We start from the raw sequence: 18,072 nt of genomic DNA, 5'->3' as shown, positions 1-18,072 counted from the left end.
TTTGAAAAAAATCTGATTTTTTTCATAGATATTCTCTAATTGATAGTCAATTTATAGATCGAACTTCATCATTTACAGTACACATTAATGTTTCCGTAAATCACTGTGTCCGCGAACTTTCCCAAGAAACTCTCGTATTTCACAGTTCTCTATGATGAATTTTGTAATAAAAAAATTTCCAATTATCATAATCGTGCTTTTCACATAACCAATCTGTAAGTGTCATCGATATTCTGTATCCACAAAACGCTGTTATTTTTGTTTATCAGCTTAGAGACATTGCTGACGAACTTTTCTTGAAATCAATGAATTACATTTACTATTAAAAAGTGACATCAGGTAGAGTCTCAAATCTTAAACATCTACTTGTCATGTTAAACAATCATATCTATTTGGTGAAATGGGCCAATTTTTGTGAATAATAAAACTCTTTGCAATATTAATCAACTGAAGCTATTACGCCCTTACACTGGATAAAATCACTCTATAAGTAAAAAAATAAAATTTCAGATTATTTCAACATAATTTTGGCACAAATTCACAAATTTACAAAAAATCCTTTTTAGCAGAAAAGAACAAAAAATTAGTAGCGCTTAATTGCTTTGGAGTAGTTTGGAATAATATTCAATGTACTGATTTTTAGCTGAAGAGCATTACATATTTCGATTTCTTAAATGTAAGAGCATTACATATTTCGAGACATTGTCTTGAAAGACATACACTATTTCTTGGTGACTCGCTTTAGTTTTTTTCTAATTTAATTTTTTTAAATAAAACAACTAAAAAATGTGGAATCATTATATTTCGTGGTGGCTCAATTTGCGTGGAATTCGTGGGTACCTCTCATCCACGAATTAACATCCTCAACGAATTAATAAATTAGGGTTAGAAAGTACTTAGTAACGTTTCCTTTGTAGGTTTAAGAGAATACAGGAAATTACGTCCAAACGAACCTGTAAAATTTAGGCAATCCACGAAAATTGGTCCCCACGAAATTTAATGATTATGCGGTAGTCCATTTTCTATATAAAAGACGATTGCTGTTTTTACACATCTAAATCATTTAGTCTTCACAGAGCATGTTAAAATATTTGAACTTCCGTCTATTGAGTCGACGGCAATAAATGTATTTCTTCACAACGACACTATATTGCTGTATTTCACCGTGTATTGAAAACTATAATGTCTTCGTGTATCAGTATTTAGTCTTAATAGTTCTAGTCATTCGCGAAATTATTGAAAGTGCTGATCATCCAGGAGAGCTCATTTTCATTTTTATAAGCCAATCAGCTTTGAGTTCAGATAGGTCAACAATAATACCCATATAATATTTCTAGACTATTGGATATCAGTTACATTTGTAATCAAATAGTTAAGAATAATTCAATCATATTATAAAACAATTAGTATTTTACATGTATCACAAAAAACTGGTCCCGCGTTTTTGTAAATCGCGGAAACTTTTAAGCTTGCACAATTTCATTCCCAAAACGAACGTGCCGCAGTCTGTACCTCTCGGTCTAAACAAAATGCCTGGGTTGTCCATCCGATTTTTTTCAGACCGTAAGTCACAGACTAGCAGCTAAAATCGACCGACTCTAATCAACGCCACCCGACCCCAGACGCTTTTATTAAGTCTACAATACTGTATTGCTGTTTTAATTTTTGTTTGCATGCAAAGTCACAGGCCTGCTATTGAGTTTTAAATTGATATTTTGGTAATACTTTGGTTGTATCTTAAATTTTTCCAATGGGTAGACATATAAGAAAAAATATGACCTAAAAAGAACAAGTAAAATTGTCCCTCGTTTTCATTACATTAATTGGTACAATTTTTCGTTTTATGAAAAGAAATCCCAACTTCGACAAAGATGTTTTCAATGCAGAGGGCATTTTGTATTACAGTTGCTCAGTTACTGATAAGAACGTTTAGATCAAAACCAGCGACAGAAATTTATAATGCTTCTATTTCATTAAACGGCTTTAATTGTAAACATTTGAAACTATTATTGTTGTGTGTACTAGAGGTTTACATTTTAAGGAAAAATATTATTATACCTTGAATCTATTGATTGTTTATAATTGCCTTATTATTTATTGTTTGATTGAAAATTCATTAGTTGGGATACTGAAAATGTGTACATAATTTTTCACTCTTAGTAAAATGTCTACATAAAATACAATATTGTCACAAATGGAGGGTAACCGCATATATACTAAAAAATCAAATCATAATATGAAATCTTTGTATTGAACACTTTATCTCTAAAACAATCCAACGGTCTTTTTGCTGTTATAGAATCGTCGTAAGCCATGGTGCACATGTAATTTAAGATTATCGTAGGTGGCTTGCGACTATGATAAATAAGATTATCTATGCGGGAACAATATTTACAGAGATATTTAGCCATACATTGATTTGGCATAATTTTATTGAACAAGGACTTTATAATTTTTCCTGACTTAGAATAGATAATATGCCATGCTTTACCGTTATAATTGTTCTTAGTTTTTACATAACACATTACTCAATTTTTCCAAAGCATAATTTAACTGGAATAACCTGTACCTTTTAGAAAAAAACAAATGAAAAAGCTATTGGACAAATACAAATCCTATCAAATAAACACTTTATTAACTCAGTCAAGTTCTTCATTATCTCAAAAGCTACGAGTAAAAAGACCACCTATATTTCGATGGAATTGGTTAAATACGCACGGCGCATTTTGCTTAAAAAATCACGTTTTCTATACTTTATCGCGAGTGCGCTGTGGGGAAAAAGATAACGTCATGCAACAAAAGTTAACAGTATCTGTAACATTACAATATTCGAAAGGGCAAGGAGTTAAATTGTGATTTTGTTTTCAATTGCAAAAAAAATATTTTTATAAATTCAAAAACTAACAACGCCAGTTTATATATTGGTTGATGCCAGAAGCAAAATATCATGTTTGAGGAAATTAAAAACAATTTTAGGCAATTCGATTTGTAATCGATCTACATGATTAATAAAAATTCAAAACTTTGAACACGTTTGATATAAAATGTGTATACTTTCATCAGAATGTTAACGTTTTTCTTTGGTTGATATGACACTTATAAGGATCTGAATATTTTTTTCAAGATGCTTTATTAATTCTACAAAGTTAACTAAATCAACCACAAAAAAAAAATAAAGTTTTTTTTCTATCACACTCGTCTTTTGGGTCGAATAGGCTGCTTAAGGGTCTAATACATTCCGTTAATGGCGCTTGGAGTGACAACTCTATTCGGCGGATCAGGTATCTCGGAGGATGTGGCTCCAGATCGTCTGAAAATATCATTGCCTTTGAAGACCTTCTTTCCAGGCATGGTCCAATCCTTGAAAGAATTTTTCGCCAGGGAAGAGGCAGTGTTCGTCTCATTCAAGTAAGCATTGTGCTCTGCCAAGGACTGCATTGCAGACAGTCGGTGCTCCTCGTTCTCAAACGGAAATGATTTTCTGCAGCCGCCATCATTCGAAGTTGATGGCAGGTCCGTCATAGAAATTTTATTATTCCTTCTAAAACGTTGTTTTGGGGTTGATCTAAAAAAAAGAAGTTTAAAATGTGTATGGTGTGAAAAAATTTTTTTTACTGGTTTTAACTATAAATAAGTCTTGTGTAGATGTGATGTTTTATTTGTTTTTCATAAGAATTGATTTACCTCTTTTTGGCGGGATACCATATCATGCTGTCAGATATTTTGTTGCTAGGTCGTCGCTTTTTCATATACCTCCAAATCAAAAGAACTGGGAATCCTATTATGAAGAGAAATCCTATTGCCAACCCAAACGTTTTCTGTCCGTTTAAAATGCATTCATAATGGCCGACTAAGTTTTTACAATCGTAAAATACAGAACATGGATTGGGTTGGCATTCATTAATGTCGGTTTCACACCACTGCCCAGTGTACCCTAAAGAACAATAGCATGCAAACTTATTGAAACTAAAAGCCCGTGAAGTGTCACTGCAAGGGATGTCTGTTTTATTTACACAGACGCCATTTTGGCAAGGGTTCATAAGAACGTACACTTTCACAGTTATACCACGGCTGTAACCATACAGATTTCGGTCATCAAGTTGATCGTCGTGGGCACGGATTTCAGCATGAGCGAGGCCACTAAATTCTTTGTCAACATGATGACATAAAATCATTTCATTATGGGTTCCAAGGTGATTGTATTGTATTTTGTTCCTTTTAGATTTTTTGAGCTCCCAAAGTGACAGCGTGTCATTTGTGAAATCTATTAAACCGATGCTTATATTGTTACCTATATCGATATCGTCGGCTGCAAATATTCCATACTCATTCTCTCGTGTGATATTGCTTTCAAATACAATTATGTATTCACCTCCATCAGATGTGTTTCGATATGGAAATGTTGTATCGGGATAGAAGTCAATGGAAGGATCATCGTTAGTCGAATTAACTATGATATCAAAATGTTTGCATGTTTTTGTTGGAATAAACGGGCGTGAAATATTAATTTCGGAGACACAAATTTTGACACCATCAATTCCGCTAAAGTCTTGATAGCCTTGGTAAGTAAACCAACCGTCTGTTGTTATGTTAGCAAAACCGTGTTCCGGGTCTTTCTCTATCGAATAAATGAAAGAATCATTTTCAATATCATAGGACGAGAAGTGTACTTTTGAAAATGTATGATTGTCCTCCTGGTAACGCAAAGGTCCACTCGTTATGATAACAGGGTTGGTATTTTGAATACTTCTTTTCATTTTCATAAGGGTAAACATTCGTGGGTGCATTGTTACTGTTGCTGAATGAGAGCTTCGTTTTTCTCTTTTACGTTCATCATAAAACACTGCAGGACACACCTAGCAATTAAGTCATAACATTGATTATTAACGACATAATGTATAATTACACTGAAATAGAACATTTTGTGTGAATACATAAATACGACATACCACAGTGGAAATTATTTGACTTTGTGTTACATTTGACCTGTGACACTTTTCTTCAACAGATATCCATTGCTCTTTTTCTACAAATAAATATGTATCAAAGAATTTGTTACAGGTACCATGTCCAATATCTATAACAATTAATTTTTTTGTGTATTTAGATCAAAACTTACCTTTATTCCAATACGTCAATACAGGGATATTCATGTTAACGTCAAAATAAGATGAATTGAACCTTATTTTAGTGGCTATTTCAATTGATTTTTCTGTGGGTGTAATGTAGAAAGATGATCCAACATTTGATAAAATCCTGCAAAGAACAGAATAAGGAAAAATGCAGAGCTGTGTAGCATATTAATTGAACTTAAACCTTTTTGTAACATGTACTTCTTAATAGCAGATAAGCATTCTATACATTGTTAAAAAAGTTTAATGTACTTTTAAAAATGTAATATAGCATCTCTAATCACCATTTTCTCTGAACAATTTACCTATTTCTTAAAAAGCGAGAAGTGTCTGAGAGTCTCTGATTAGGGTTAACAATATATCTGACATAACTTCCGGAGGCTGCTGATCCATATTCTTGATTGTAGTCTTCCTGTGTTAGGTGTCCACTAATAACGTCCCCTGTGTTAGAGACAATTTAAACACATGCATAACAATTTTATTGGTTTATGCAAATGTTGAGCAGATACAACACTTCTGTACAATTCATTTAGCAATTCTGGATAATATAATGTGTATATGATTCTTAAAAAGTAAAATTCATTTTTTACAATTTATGTTCTATGCTTAAATACAATTGTTAGATTTTCCATTATGAAAATTGATTCAAAATTATAACATATGGAATTCTAATTTATTGTTCCGATACGTAAACATCGTCTTATTTTATGTTATTTGTGAATTGCGTTTACTGGCAAAAACGTTTACCATATTCTATGCTAAATAATTTTACTATTTATTTCCTGAAATGACGTCACAAGAATTGATCAACATTGGTGCACTTCTAATGCAATCACAACATAACCAAGTAGACCAATCTTTAAAAAAAAAAATTCCACAGAGAAAGAATTTAGAAACCGATGAATCCAGTCGAATATTTATTCAAGACATGCTGATGACTAGCAGTAAACTCATAGAATTCTTCAATTACAATGACCATCAGATTAAGGAAAAGGAAATTTGGTCGCATATTACAAACAATAAATAATTTATTTAAAGTGTGTTTATAAAATGGGTAAAAATGCAATCAGTTATTTATAGAATGCATGGCATATGGTTTTCTAGTATTTAAATTAAAATTAAAAACGGTCACAATAAAAAAACCGCCATAGATTTGAGCATATAAATTGTCATTACCTGATTTACCAAGAAGTTCTTAATTTTCAAAGAAGACAAAGAGTAAGCATTGAATAGGAGTTAAACTTCATGGCAAAGCAAGAATTTTATCTTCAACAAAACCAAACTTGACATCTTTGGATTATTCCAATAAGAATTTGAGGTTTAAGTTATATATATATATATATATATATATATATATATATATATATATATATATATATATATATATATATATATATATATATATATATCACTTTTGTTGTTATGATCTTTGAACAATTGAACAAAATCTCACCTTTTAACCCAGGAAATATTTATTAAAATTTATTTTTTACATAAAACTATCAAATTCTACCGAGTATAAATTGATTACTTAAAGTTTCTCTTGAAAAAGCCTGAAAGATCCCAGCTTACATAACGGAGTGCACATTCATTATGTTTTCAAACAAGTAGATATTGCTTGAAAATTATTTGAAAAACATTTTGTACTTTACTGTCCAGTATATAGCAGTCTTCAATTTCAATAGTGGTAATTTCTTAGGATAAATTATACTGTAATATTAATCCCATTTGAACAATTGTTAGTCCATGTGATTATAATACTACATTTTTACAATGTCTATGTGTCTACTTAGATAAATGCTCTATGCAAACAAGAGGCCCATGGGCCACATCGCTCACCTGAACAACAGTTCCTTGTAACATTACATTTCGTAGCATATGCTTTTTCTATTTTAAACATTGAACCCCTTTCTGGGGACCCAGTTATGGTCCGAGGTTTATGGTTGGCTTGAACAACATAAATAGTAACATAGGAATGAAAATATGTAGCACTGCGGTGGGACCGCACGTACACAACCTGAAAAACTGAACGTAGAAGAGTTCCACTTCAAGAGGAATAACTCTCAGACTGTACAGAACATCAAGAAAGATAACTCTTGGTTCCACTACATTAGAGTTTACACAATTTGAGGATCCTTGCATAGTAATCTCACAAACTGTAGCATTATAGTTCTCGAGAAAAACGTTTTAAAAACATTTTCAATATATCTTTCTATGTTAAACTTTGAACCCCTCTTGGGGCCACAGTATTAGTCCAGTGCTAAAGTTTTTATTATTTGAAATCTACATTATTTAAGGATGCTTGCATAGTTATCTCACAAGCTGAAGCATTATAGTTCCCAAGAAAAAGATTTTTCAACATTTTCCCTCTTTATTTCTATGCTAAACTTTGAACACCTCTTGGGGCCCCAGTATTAGATTGAGGTCATGGCTTTTATAATTTTGAATCTACACTTTTTGAGGGTGTTTACGTAGTTATCTGACAAATTGATGCATTGTAGTTCTCGAAAAGAAAGATTTTTAAACATTTTCCATATATACCGGTACTTCTACATTTAACTTTAAACCCATCTTGGGTCCCTAGTATTAGTCAAGGGGTCACTATTTTAAAACTGTCGAACCTTCATTATCCAAGGTTGTATGCATGATAGTAATCTCACAAATTGAAGCATTGTAGTTCTCGAGAAGAAGATTTTTTAACATGTTACCTTTATATTTCTATAATAAACTTTGACCCCATCTTGGGGCCCCAGTATTGGTCCGGGGTCACGATTTTACCAATTAGGAATCTACATAAGCGAAGGATGCATGCATAGAAATTCCACAAACTAAAACATTGTAGTTCTTGAGAAGAAAATTTTTTAAACTTTTCCTTTATGTTTTTTAAAATGTTTAAATTTTGAACCCCTCTTGGTGCCCATCAATTGTCCAGGAGTTACAATTTTTTGAATCTACATTATTTAAGGATGTACATGTATGCATAGTAATATCCCAAACAGTTGCACTATAGTTCTTGAGAAGAAGATTTTAAAACATTTTCCTATACATGTTAAAATCTAAACCCCTACTGGGGCCCCACTTTTTGTTCGGGGGTCACAATTTTTACAATCTTCACTATATATACAACCTTTTGTGTATGTATTGGCATTTTTGGTGAAGTGGTTCTTGAGAAGAAAATTTTTAAACATTTTTCATATGTAGTTATATGTTAAACTTTGAACCCCGCCTGGGGCTGTAGTTTTCGTCTGAGGGTCACAATTTCTACAATTAAGAATCTTCATTATACATACAAGCTTTTGTGTAAATATTGGCATTTCTGGTGCAGTGGTTCTTGAGAAGAAGATTTTTTAAACATTTTCCTATTATTTCTATGTTAAACTTTGAACCCCGCCTGGGGCCCCAGTTTTGGTCCGAGGGTCACGATTTTTACAATTTAGAATCTTCACTATATATACAAGCTTTTGTGTAAATATTGGCATTTCTGGTGCAGTGGTTCTTGAGAAGAAGATTTTTTAAACATTTTCCTATGTATTTCTATGTTAAACTTTGAACCCCGCCTGGGGCCCTAGTTTTGGTCCGAGGGTCACAATTTTTATAATTTAGAATCTTCACTATGTTTACAAGTTTTTGTGTAAATATTGGCATTTCTGGTGCAGTGGTTCTTGAGAAGAAGATTTTTAAAACATTTTCCTATGTATTTCTATGTTAAACTTTGAACCCCGCCTGGGGCCCCAGTTTTGGTCCGAGGGTCACGATTTTTACAATTTAGAATCTTCACTATATATACAAGCTTATGTGTAAATATTGGCATTTCTGGTGCAGTGGTTCTTGAGAAGAAGATTTTTTAAACATTTTCCATATGTAGTTCTATGTTAAACTTTGAACCCCGCCTGGGGCCCCAGTTTTGGTCCGAGGGTCACGATTTTTACAATTTAGAATCTTCACTATACATACAAGCTTTTGTGTAAATATTGGCATTTCTGGTGCAGTGGTTCTTGAGAAGAAGATTTTTTAAACATTTTCCTATGTATTTCTATGTTAAAGTTTGAACCCCGCCTGGGGCCCCAGTTTTGGTCCGAGGGTCACGATTTTTACAATTTAGAGTCTTCACTATATATACAAGCTTTTGTGTAAATATTGGCATTTCTGGTGCAGTGGTTCTTGAGAAGAAGATTTTTTAAACATTTTCCTATGTATTTCTATGTTAAACTTTGAACCCCGCCTGGGGCCCTAGTTTTGGTCCGAGGGTCACGATTTTTACAATTTAGAGTCTTCACTATATATACAAGCTTTTGTGTAAATATTGGCATTTCTGGTGCAGTGGTTCTTGAGAAGAAGATTTTTTAAACATTTTCCTATGTATTTCTATGTTAAACTTTGAACCCCGCCTGGGGCCTCAGTTTTGGTCCGAGGGTCACGATTTTTACAATTTAGAGTCTTCACTATATATACAAGCTTTTGTGTAAATATTGGCATTTCTGGTGCAGTGGTTCTTGAAAAGAAGATTTTTAAAACTTTTCCATATGTGGTTCTATGTTAAACTTTGAACCCCGCCTGGGGCCCCAGTTTTGGTCCGAGGGTCACGATTTTTACAATTTAGAATCTTCACTATATATACAAGCTTTTGTGTAAATATTGGCATTTCTGGTGCAGTGGTTCTTGAGAAGAAGATTTTTTAAACATTTTCCTATGTATTTCTATGTTAAAATTTGAACCCCGCCTGGGGCCCCAGTTTTAGTCCGAGGGTCACGATTTTTACAATTTAGAATCTTCACTATATATACAAGCTTTTGTGTAAATATTGGCATTTCTGGTGCAGTGGTTCTTGAGAAGAAGATTTTTAAAGACATGCACCCTATACTTACTGCTTCGCAATTATCTCCCTTTTGAAAAGGGCTGTGCCCTTCATTTTAACAATTTATAATCCCCTTTCCATAAGGATGCTTTGTACCAAATTTGGTTAAATTTGGCCTGGTGGTTTTTGAGAAGAAGTTGCAAATGTGAAAAGTTTACAGACGGACGGACAGACAGACAGACGGACGGACGGACGGACGACGGACAACGGGTGATCAGAAAAGCTCACTTGAACCTTCGGTTCAGGTGAGCTAAAAACAAACAAAGAATTGTATACAATTGTCTTGCATACTAGTACTATAGCCTTAATGTTATAATATTCTTTTGTTTCTCATTTCTTTTTAACTGCATGCCATCATGGTGATTTCAATAAACTGTTTGAACTGAATTGGATTTTAACTATGATTATTCCTATCAGATAATAGTATTGTTTATAAACTTATTTTAAAACCATGAAAATTGTAAGGAAAATTACACTTACCACTTGGGTTAATTTCAATATCACCCGATAAGTAGACTTGGTGAGATGTTCTACGCCTTTTATTTGGTTCACAAAGCTTGTCAGTATTACCTTGATAAATAATATAGCATGTTACAAATTTAAATCTCGCATTGTCTTATTCTCTGACTAAATATATTTTACAAGTTTGTATTATTAGTTCGTTATTTTAATAATGTAGTTATCCCTCTTAATGAAATTTTACTATCTTACGTTTAACACACACTGGGCTGATTTCTCTTGAACTTGATAAATGCGATCTTCCCACTGCAAACAATGTGACATATAAACATAGACCAGGCTCCATATTAAAAAGTTTATTGGCTTTGGCTTCCTGTATGACCTCTTCAGACCAATTCCTCTGCGCATACTCGCCGATACTTGCATTTAAAGAGGTGTCATCGATTAGTAGCTCTCCTTTCTTTATCACTGCTTTCTTAGATTTTTCAAGTCCTATTTTAACCCTTGGGAAAATGTCATCACCATGTGGTACAGATCCGACTTGCCATTCTGGAAAATAATAGAGAGTATATAAAAATACATCAAATGGGTATTCATTGTGAATCTTATTTATGTAACAGCATTGGTTTCGACAAGCAACCCGTGATGTCGCTTAAATTTATCACAATGTACAAACTAAAATTTACTTTATTAAGATATCCTTTTAAAAGTCAACAATAAATTGACAACGTATAAGCAAGAATGTGTTGTTTGAACATAGTATTTATAAGAAAACAATTTATACAAATAAAGTAGCATATATCAAAGAAAACTAAAAGTAAAAATATACTCAAAGGTGCCAAGTTGCAAAGACGACAATATATTTGCTTTTTAGTTATTAGGTTATTGTAAACAAAATAATGTCTCACCATAAAACTCAACATCAGATTTCCCACCGGACCATGTTATTCCAAGTTCTTTGCTGTTTTCAGTTGTGTAAACTTCGTGACCCTTTGGACTTGCTAACAAAAGATTCACATTGAGACCACTAATGTCCGGAGCTTCAGTCTCCACAGTGATGTTACACGACCTGGAGGTTGTTAAATTAGCAGAGTTTATTGCCTTCACACTGATGTAGTAGGTGTGGTCATGATGAAGTTTACCATCTAATTTATCGATTTTAATTTTTGTTGCTAGACCAACATTTGTACTGATGTAAATATCTTCCAAGCCTACAAAGATATTGTAAAATAGACGTAAAAAAATTAATAATGGACCGAATCTTTTTAATTTGACGTTTACTATTTTTACAAATACATCGTACCCGGTTTCGTTCCAATAGATATATTGTAGCCTATTATGTCTCCAACATCCTCAGAGGCATCCCAGTACGCTGCCATACTTGTATTTGTTCCCTGGTAAAGAGACGGTGCGTCCATAGAATCGGATGGGTCAAGACAACGAACAAAATCCAAATGTGGGGGTGTTATATCAACCATTACAGCATCGGAGGTACCAATTGTTTCTAATCCCGCATAATTTACTACTTTGACGTTGATAAAGTACGTAGGAGCGTCAAAACTTGATCCATTTGATGTTATGTCAGATTTATCTATACTTGCATGTCGCAAGGTGAGGTTGCTAATCGTAAATGGTACAATTTCAAAATCTTGTTGAACTTGTGCACACAACGGGTTACAATCGATGTTGCAATCTGACTGACATGGTTTGCAAAATGATCTATACTTTTGAAACGGGGAAATAGTTGCAGTTTTATTCTTCTGTTTTGAATCCGATAAACCGAGGTAAATTTCCTTGATTCCACTTTCATAGTCTATAAAAGGTAACCCATGCATGCAGGGTTTCTCATAAGACAACGGTAGTTTAAGAAAAGTTACTACAGCAACTGATTTATATGCAATTGGTAATTCCGGGTTAGTTATCGGCGGAAAATAATTATCTTTGTTCCAGTTGTAGATACCCATTATTCCATTGGTAGAAAGTTTCAAACCACTGTACTCTCCTTTTAATTCCCCATTAATAAACAACATTAAGCTCCACACTTCTTGTGTTGGTGTTTCAGTTTTTTTAACGGTAAATGAGAAATCCGTATCCGTCATGGTAGGGTTGTAATCAAGATAAACTTGCTTAACCTCCGATCTATAAATGTCCTTTATCCAAAAGAAGACAACCCAATTATAATCAAATTGATATCCCGGAATGTGAATACCGTAACTAAATTCACCTTCTGTTCCTAATTTAAATGAATTTTTCTTGGGATCACGTGTAGTGTTTTCATTTTTTGTAAGTTGTTCTGCATGAGAGTTGTCGTCAGCCTTGGTAATACTAACATTTTCTTGAACCTTTGTTGTCATTACTGTCGAGAAAGTTGTTTCATTTGTAATCTGTGTTAAATTTTTTTCAAAGCTATCTTTTTCACTATCCCATTCTTGAAATGACTCATTAACTCTTTTATCTGGGATGTACACGAAATCAGATAAAACTGCACTTCTATCCGAACCGAAGAATATGGTAGACACCATATTTTTTCCTAACACAGTTTTGATGCCCACTGTGTAATTTCCCGGGCGCAATTTTGACCCTTCCACCAATATACCTCCTTTAATCACCGATCTTAGGTTATCGTCGTGCCGTATCATTAAACTTATTTTGTCACGATCAACATCTACGCATTTAGAAGAAAATTGGTGATCTAGGATAGGTGGGTTATAGCTATTACTTCCTGATGGAATCAAAGTATTTTGTGATTCGCACTTAAATTGTGACTTATCTCCTGGGTTAGAGATTGCTAAGAGACCATTTAAGTGATCCGTAAAGGGTTGAAATGAAAGTTCCTTAAACCAATTTTGTCCTCGTTTTACAACGCCTGGCATAGGCGAAGTAAAGTCAAATCGAATATGTTTTGAAATAGCTATTGCTTCCAAACCCGCTTCATTCCATGCCTTGATATGTCCGACGTATAGGGATTCTGGTGTCAGTTGCAAGTCGTAAAATACAATTTTGTTATCTTTTTCAACTTTGTCCTCTCTGACCAGAGTATACAGTGCCGAATTTTCTATATTTGCAACATCATTGTCTGAACAAACACTTGTTGTGAAAATTGATATTTGATACTGCTTAACCTTGCTTTCGTCATCTTGAAAAGGATCCCACGCAAGTTCTAAATGATCTGAAACTACTGAGTACAATACATTGTCACCTTCCTTGCCTTCTACATAAATGTTCCCTGGTTTAGGAGGAGTGGTATCAATCAAAATTGGTTCTCCTTGGTTGCCAATGCAACGCCCTGTTACATCAGTAGCTACGACAACAACGTAGTACATGTGATTGTGTTTCAAGTGCAGGTCTTTAAACTGATAGAATGTATCTCTTTTCACTTTAAATAACGGTACCTCGTCAAGGTCAGGTACAGCTGCATCAAATTCTATGCAATTTAATGTACCATTAGGTAAATGAAGAGAATGGGAGCTCAAACCGATTTGAAAATAATCTATGCCCATATCTGCTTGAAACCCTGTCCAAGAGACCGCCACTTCCGATGTTGAAGACTGAACCTTCGAATGTTCAATCTGACCAGAAATTATTTCATTTCGATAACCAACACGAATTCCGTTTGAATAACTTTCCTGTGTGCTACCAGCAAGACTCATTGCACGCACTGTTATAAAATATTGAACATTCTTTGCTGTAAGGTTTAGACCCGTGAAAGTATAACTTGTATTTAAACCAACGTTTTCAAAATAATGAATGTTTGATCTTGTTTTTGGGAACCGCCTGTCGTTTCCAATTGCAACTTCATAGTACAAAATGTGTTGTGTTGGATCATTGGACTTTTTACTTTTGCCAAATACATCCCAATTTGCACTTAGTGTCAGAGTCGACTCTTGGTAGTTAATATCTTCAGCTAGTCCATCTCTAACACTGCCCGGTACAGGTGGTTGAATTTTGACAGCTATACCATTTGATATACTTATTCTTGTTCTGTTCAAAGCATCTCTTACTTTTACGACATTTATGTAAGTAATTCCGTTTTGGAGAGCTACCATATCAGAATAAAAATGGGACAACCCTTTAGGAATTATTGAAAACGGTTTAAATACTGAACCATCTAACAGTTCTACTGCCCATTCGGCTTGTGTTATTGGGCAAGGATCAGAGTATATCCAACGACCTTGAAGAACACCAAGTGAGGATTGAAAATCAATGTCTGTATCTGAAGGCCCATCAATTACTTGTAAAGATGGCCGAGAACTAATTACAATAGACGCAGACCGGTGTTGGTGGTAAAGTCCTGCTTTGTTGAAAGCTCGAACCGTCATGTACACTTTACTACCCTCGGGCATAAAAATATTATTGATAAAAATCATGTCTGGGTTTTCGACTCTTGTAAAATCTTTAATGTTCGTGGTCTTTCCATCGTTTCCAACTGCCACCTCATACCTGAAAAACAGAGCAAATTGAATAAACATTTCAGTAAGTATCATTAAAAACATGTGAACATATCTCTGAAGGATTTTAACATTACAAACCTTAGTATTCCAGATTCCCGATCAATCCAATCGAAAGTCCTTGCTTCGATATATGTTTGAGGGATTTGGCACTTCTGCTCTTTTGGTGGACTTTTTAAATCTAAAGATGTGATGATCTCGACTTTTCCCTTTACAGGAGGAGTTCTATCCACCAAAATTTCAAAAGGTTGTGCAGTTATCAATTCTGCTCCGTTTACTAGTTTGATAATGACATAGACTTTTTCAACTGAATTAGATTTGATTCTTGCGTATACATCTCGGATCCAACTACGCTTTTGGATTGGTATTTCATGATAGTCAGAAATGTCAGGAGTCGTTTCATTTTTACCAACACCAACTAACAGTTTCGTAATCATACTTTCTTGATCTTGTATCATGTCCCAGTTGCATTTGATCAAAGACCGACGCTCGGATATGAAAGGTGTACACATGTAATTTTGAATAGTTGGAGCTGTGGTGTCTACGGTTATAGATGGCGATGTGATGACAATTTCATTCCCAGCCTTATCGACAACACCAATATTTAGATAATACGTTTGACCGTTTGAAAATGACATTGTCCCTGCTGGAATGAAATTTTTATCTGAGAAAGATTTTTTATAAATATCATCTATTGATGGCAAAGATCCAACGGACCACCAAGATTTCTTTATTCCAGAGGAATCAGATGAATTCCAACGGAAAGCCGGTGTATGTGTATGATCTTGGTATAGGGTATATGATGTAATCTCGTGGGTTATTTTTCTTTCTCCAAACTCTGTCATTCGTACTTGAGGGGGTGTTGTGTCAAGTTTTATCCCATCAGATGTGGATAAAATATATTGCCCCACTTTACAGTTGTATCCTGTTCGAGCTCTAACGGTTATATAATACGTAGAGTCTTCATATAATTGGACAGAAATTTGACCTTGACCAAAACTGTCATTAAGCATTACAATGCCGTAATCTGTAAAAGGTAAAACATCGTACACCAACGGTTGATAACCTACTGCCCATTCATACTGCACAATGTTACAACTTTCACTTTCAAAACCAATAAAGGACATTGCTATTGATGTTTTATCTGATGTGAAGTCCTTATCTTTTAGATGCTCACGACCGTCATAAACGACTCCTGGAACGTTATTTTTCATAATATACACAGTTTTTTCTCTGTTGACAGTAGAATTTATTCCAGCACCATTTTCGACGATGACGTGAATGCGATACACGTTTGACGGTATTAGAGCAAGTCTGCAAACAAACAAAAATTTAACTTCTATCTTTTGAATACAACGAAAAAACACAAAGAATATAATTTAAAATATTTAAAATTGCCTACCCATTTATTTCAATTGTATAACTAAAATCATATAATTTGAAGTCATCAGTTGATGGAGTTTTCTCCTCAGATAGAACTGCGACAAACATCCTTGAGATTCCACTCTCTGGGTCTAAAGCCCTTAAACTGACCGTCATATGCTTTTCATCTGCATGCATTACCGTGCCATTATCAAGTGTGTCCTCCGGTACATTGATAAGCCCAATGTGAACCTTTAAATAAAGAATTCTTTAATACTTTCTTACTAAATATTATATACAATGACACTATGTTTGTGTTTAACCAATATAAAGAGAAGATGTATGAAGATTGATACCAACCTCGCGGATTTTAGGAGGAGACGTGTCTATCAGAACTCCTTCGGATTCTTGTGAGATGGGCATGTTGGCGTTATTTATTGCTATGACTTTGACTGAGTAACTATGACCTTTTGACATATTAAGGGGAAAATCCAACGATGTCTTGTTTGTTGTAAATTCTTTAGAAATTGGGGTTTTCATTCCTTGGAACGAGTCATAAATTCTATATCTATAACTTTTTATTCCTGATTCAGGATCTATAAACAGCCATGTCAATGACAATAAAGAGTCATCTGTTTGATATTTCCTCCTACCTTTGGAGGAATAAACATACTGGACAACAGGAGGAGAAAGGTCAATTATAAATCCTGACGAGGTACTCGATGTTACCAATCCTGCGCCGTTTTTAGCGTTTACACGTGTTTTGACATGATCTCCTTGCCGAAAAGTCATTGAAAAGTCTTTGAACGTAGTTTGAAGACCTGCATTAAATGATCGACTTTCTTCTCCATTTATAAACACATCAACGGTATAATAAACTATATTACTTTCCTCATCTTGAAACCCTTTCCAAGAAGCAGCAAATTCTGCAGTTTCTGATGAAAACTCAATATCGACGGAATACTCTTCTCCATCCTGGACCTTTCCAACGGAAGGTGGTGTCGTATCTATCACAACTATGGACAATACAATGTGCAATTATACATTGTACTGAGAATGCATATCTAAATAAAATACGTGAAAATGAAAATGTGTTGGATTATTTACCTCCATTTGATGTAGCCTTTATTGTTTTTGGATTTAATGCACTATTCTTTGCAATGACAGTGCTAAAATACGTCGCATTATGCTTTAATATTGCCTTGGAACACTTTTCTTTGACATCACGTGACAAAACCATGAATGAAACAACGTCATCTTTTTCTTTCTCTGTACCAACGCCCCAAGTGTACCTGTTAGTTAGATGTATGTTATGTTGTGATTGTTTTTAAATATATATCAATATCCCATTTGCAAATCATTACATTAACTCACTGACTAATTCCCGACTCTGGGTCATAAAAATTTTTCCAACTAGCACAAATTTCTTCCGTCTTTGCCTGGAACCCTTCATCTACGTCAATTGTAGAACCGTCCAGTACGACTCCAGCAACCGGCGCAGTTCTGTCGATTAGGATTGGATCGTCGCTGTGACCAGAAGTAAAAAGATCCACTGAAAAAGAAAGTACTATTTAAAGAATTGTCCATACAAGAAAACTAAAATTGAACAAGGTTTTTCTAAGATTAAAGATCATATCGTCCATTTCTGTTACATGTAACAAAATTTGTTTTAACTGTAACTAAATAATGTCTACTGTGAAATCTTATGGACAATGACATTTTTTGTCGCATAGTTGCATTTATTTAATTACGTAAACTGACCAAAATGATTCAAAGCATTATTTTTAAAGTTTAAACAAGATCCAATGAAACCAAC

General features: G+C 34.1%; 1 protein-coding gene across 1 annotated transcript in view; it reads right to left on the bottom strand.

Annotated features, from left to right (window-relative positions):
- Positions 1–2,213: 2,213 nt before the first annotated feature.
- The window catches only part of LOC117692369 (uncharacterized), a 33,812-nt gene continuing 17,953 nt past the window's right edge, over positions 2,214–18,072 (bottom strand). Inside the window, exons 36-49 of the mRNA XM_066079444.1 lie at positions 17,631–17,808; positions 17,364–17,548; positions 16,617–17,272; positions 16,297–16,508; positions 14,976–16,208; positions 11,750–14,886; positions 11,355–11,657; positions 10,699–10,995; positions 10,468–10,557; positions 5,438–5,573; positions 5,120–5,256; positions 4,950–5,026; positions 3,685–4,856; positions 2,214–3,565 (exon numbers count right to left, since the gene is read on the bottom strand). Of these exons, the coding sequence (XP_065935516.1) occupies positions 3,229–3,565; positions 3,685–4,856; positions 4,950–5,026; positions 5,120–5,256; positions 5,438–5,573; positions 10,468–10,557; positions 10,699–10,995; positions 11,355–11,657; positions 11,750–14,886; positions 14,976–16,208; positions 16,297–16,508; positions 16,617–17,272; positions 17,364–17,548; positions 17,631–17,808 (8,150 nt within the window). The 3' untranslated portion in view covers positions 2,214–3,228. The remainder of the gene's footprint in view (positions 3,566–3,684; positions 4,857–4,949; positions 5,027–5,119; positions 5,257–5,437; positions 5,574–10,467; positions 10,558–10,698; positions 10,996–11,354; positions 11,658–11,749; positions 14,887–14,975; positions 16,209–16,296; positions 16,509–16,616; positions 17,273–17,363; positions 17,549–17,630; positions 17,809–18,072) is intronic.

Source organism: Magallana gigas, chromosome 3, assembly GCF_963853765.1.
Source record: "Magallana gigas chromosome 3, xbMagGiga1.1, whole genome shotgun sequence".
NCBI lineage: Eukaryota > Metazoa > Mollusca > Bivalvia > Ostreida > Ostreidae > Magallana > Magallana gigas.
Note: the sequence above shows the minus strand (reverse complement) of the source record. Positions and strands in the feature narration are given on the sequence as shown.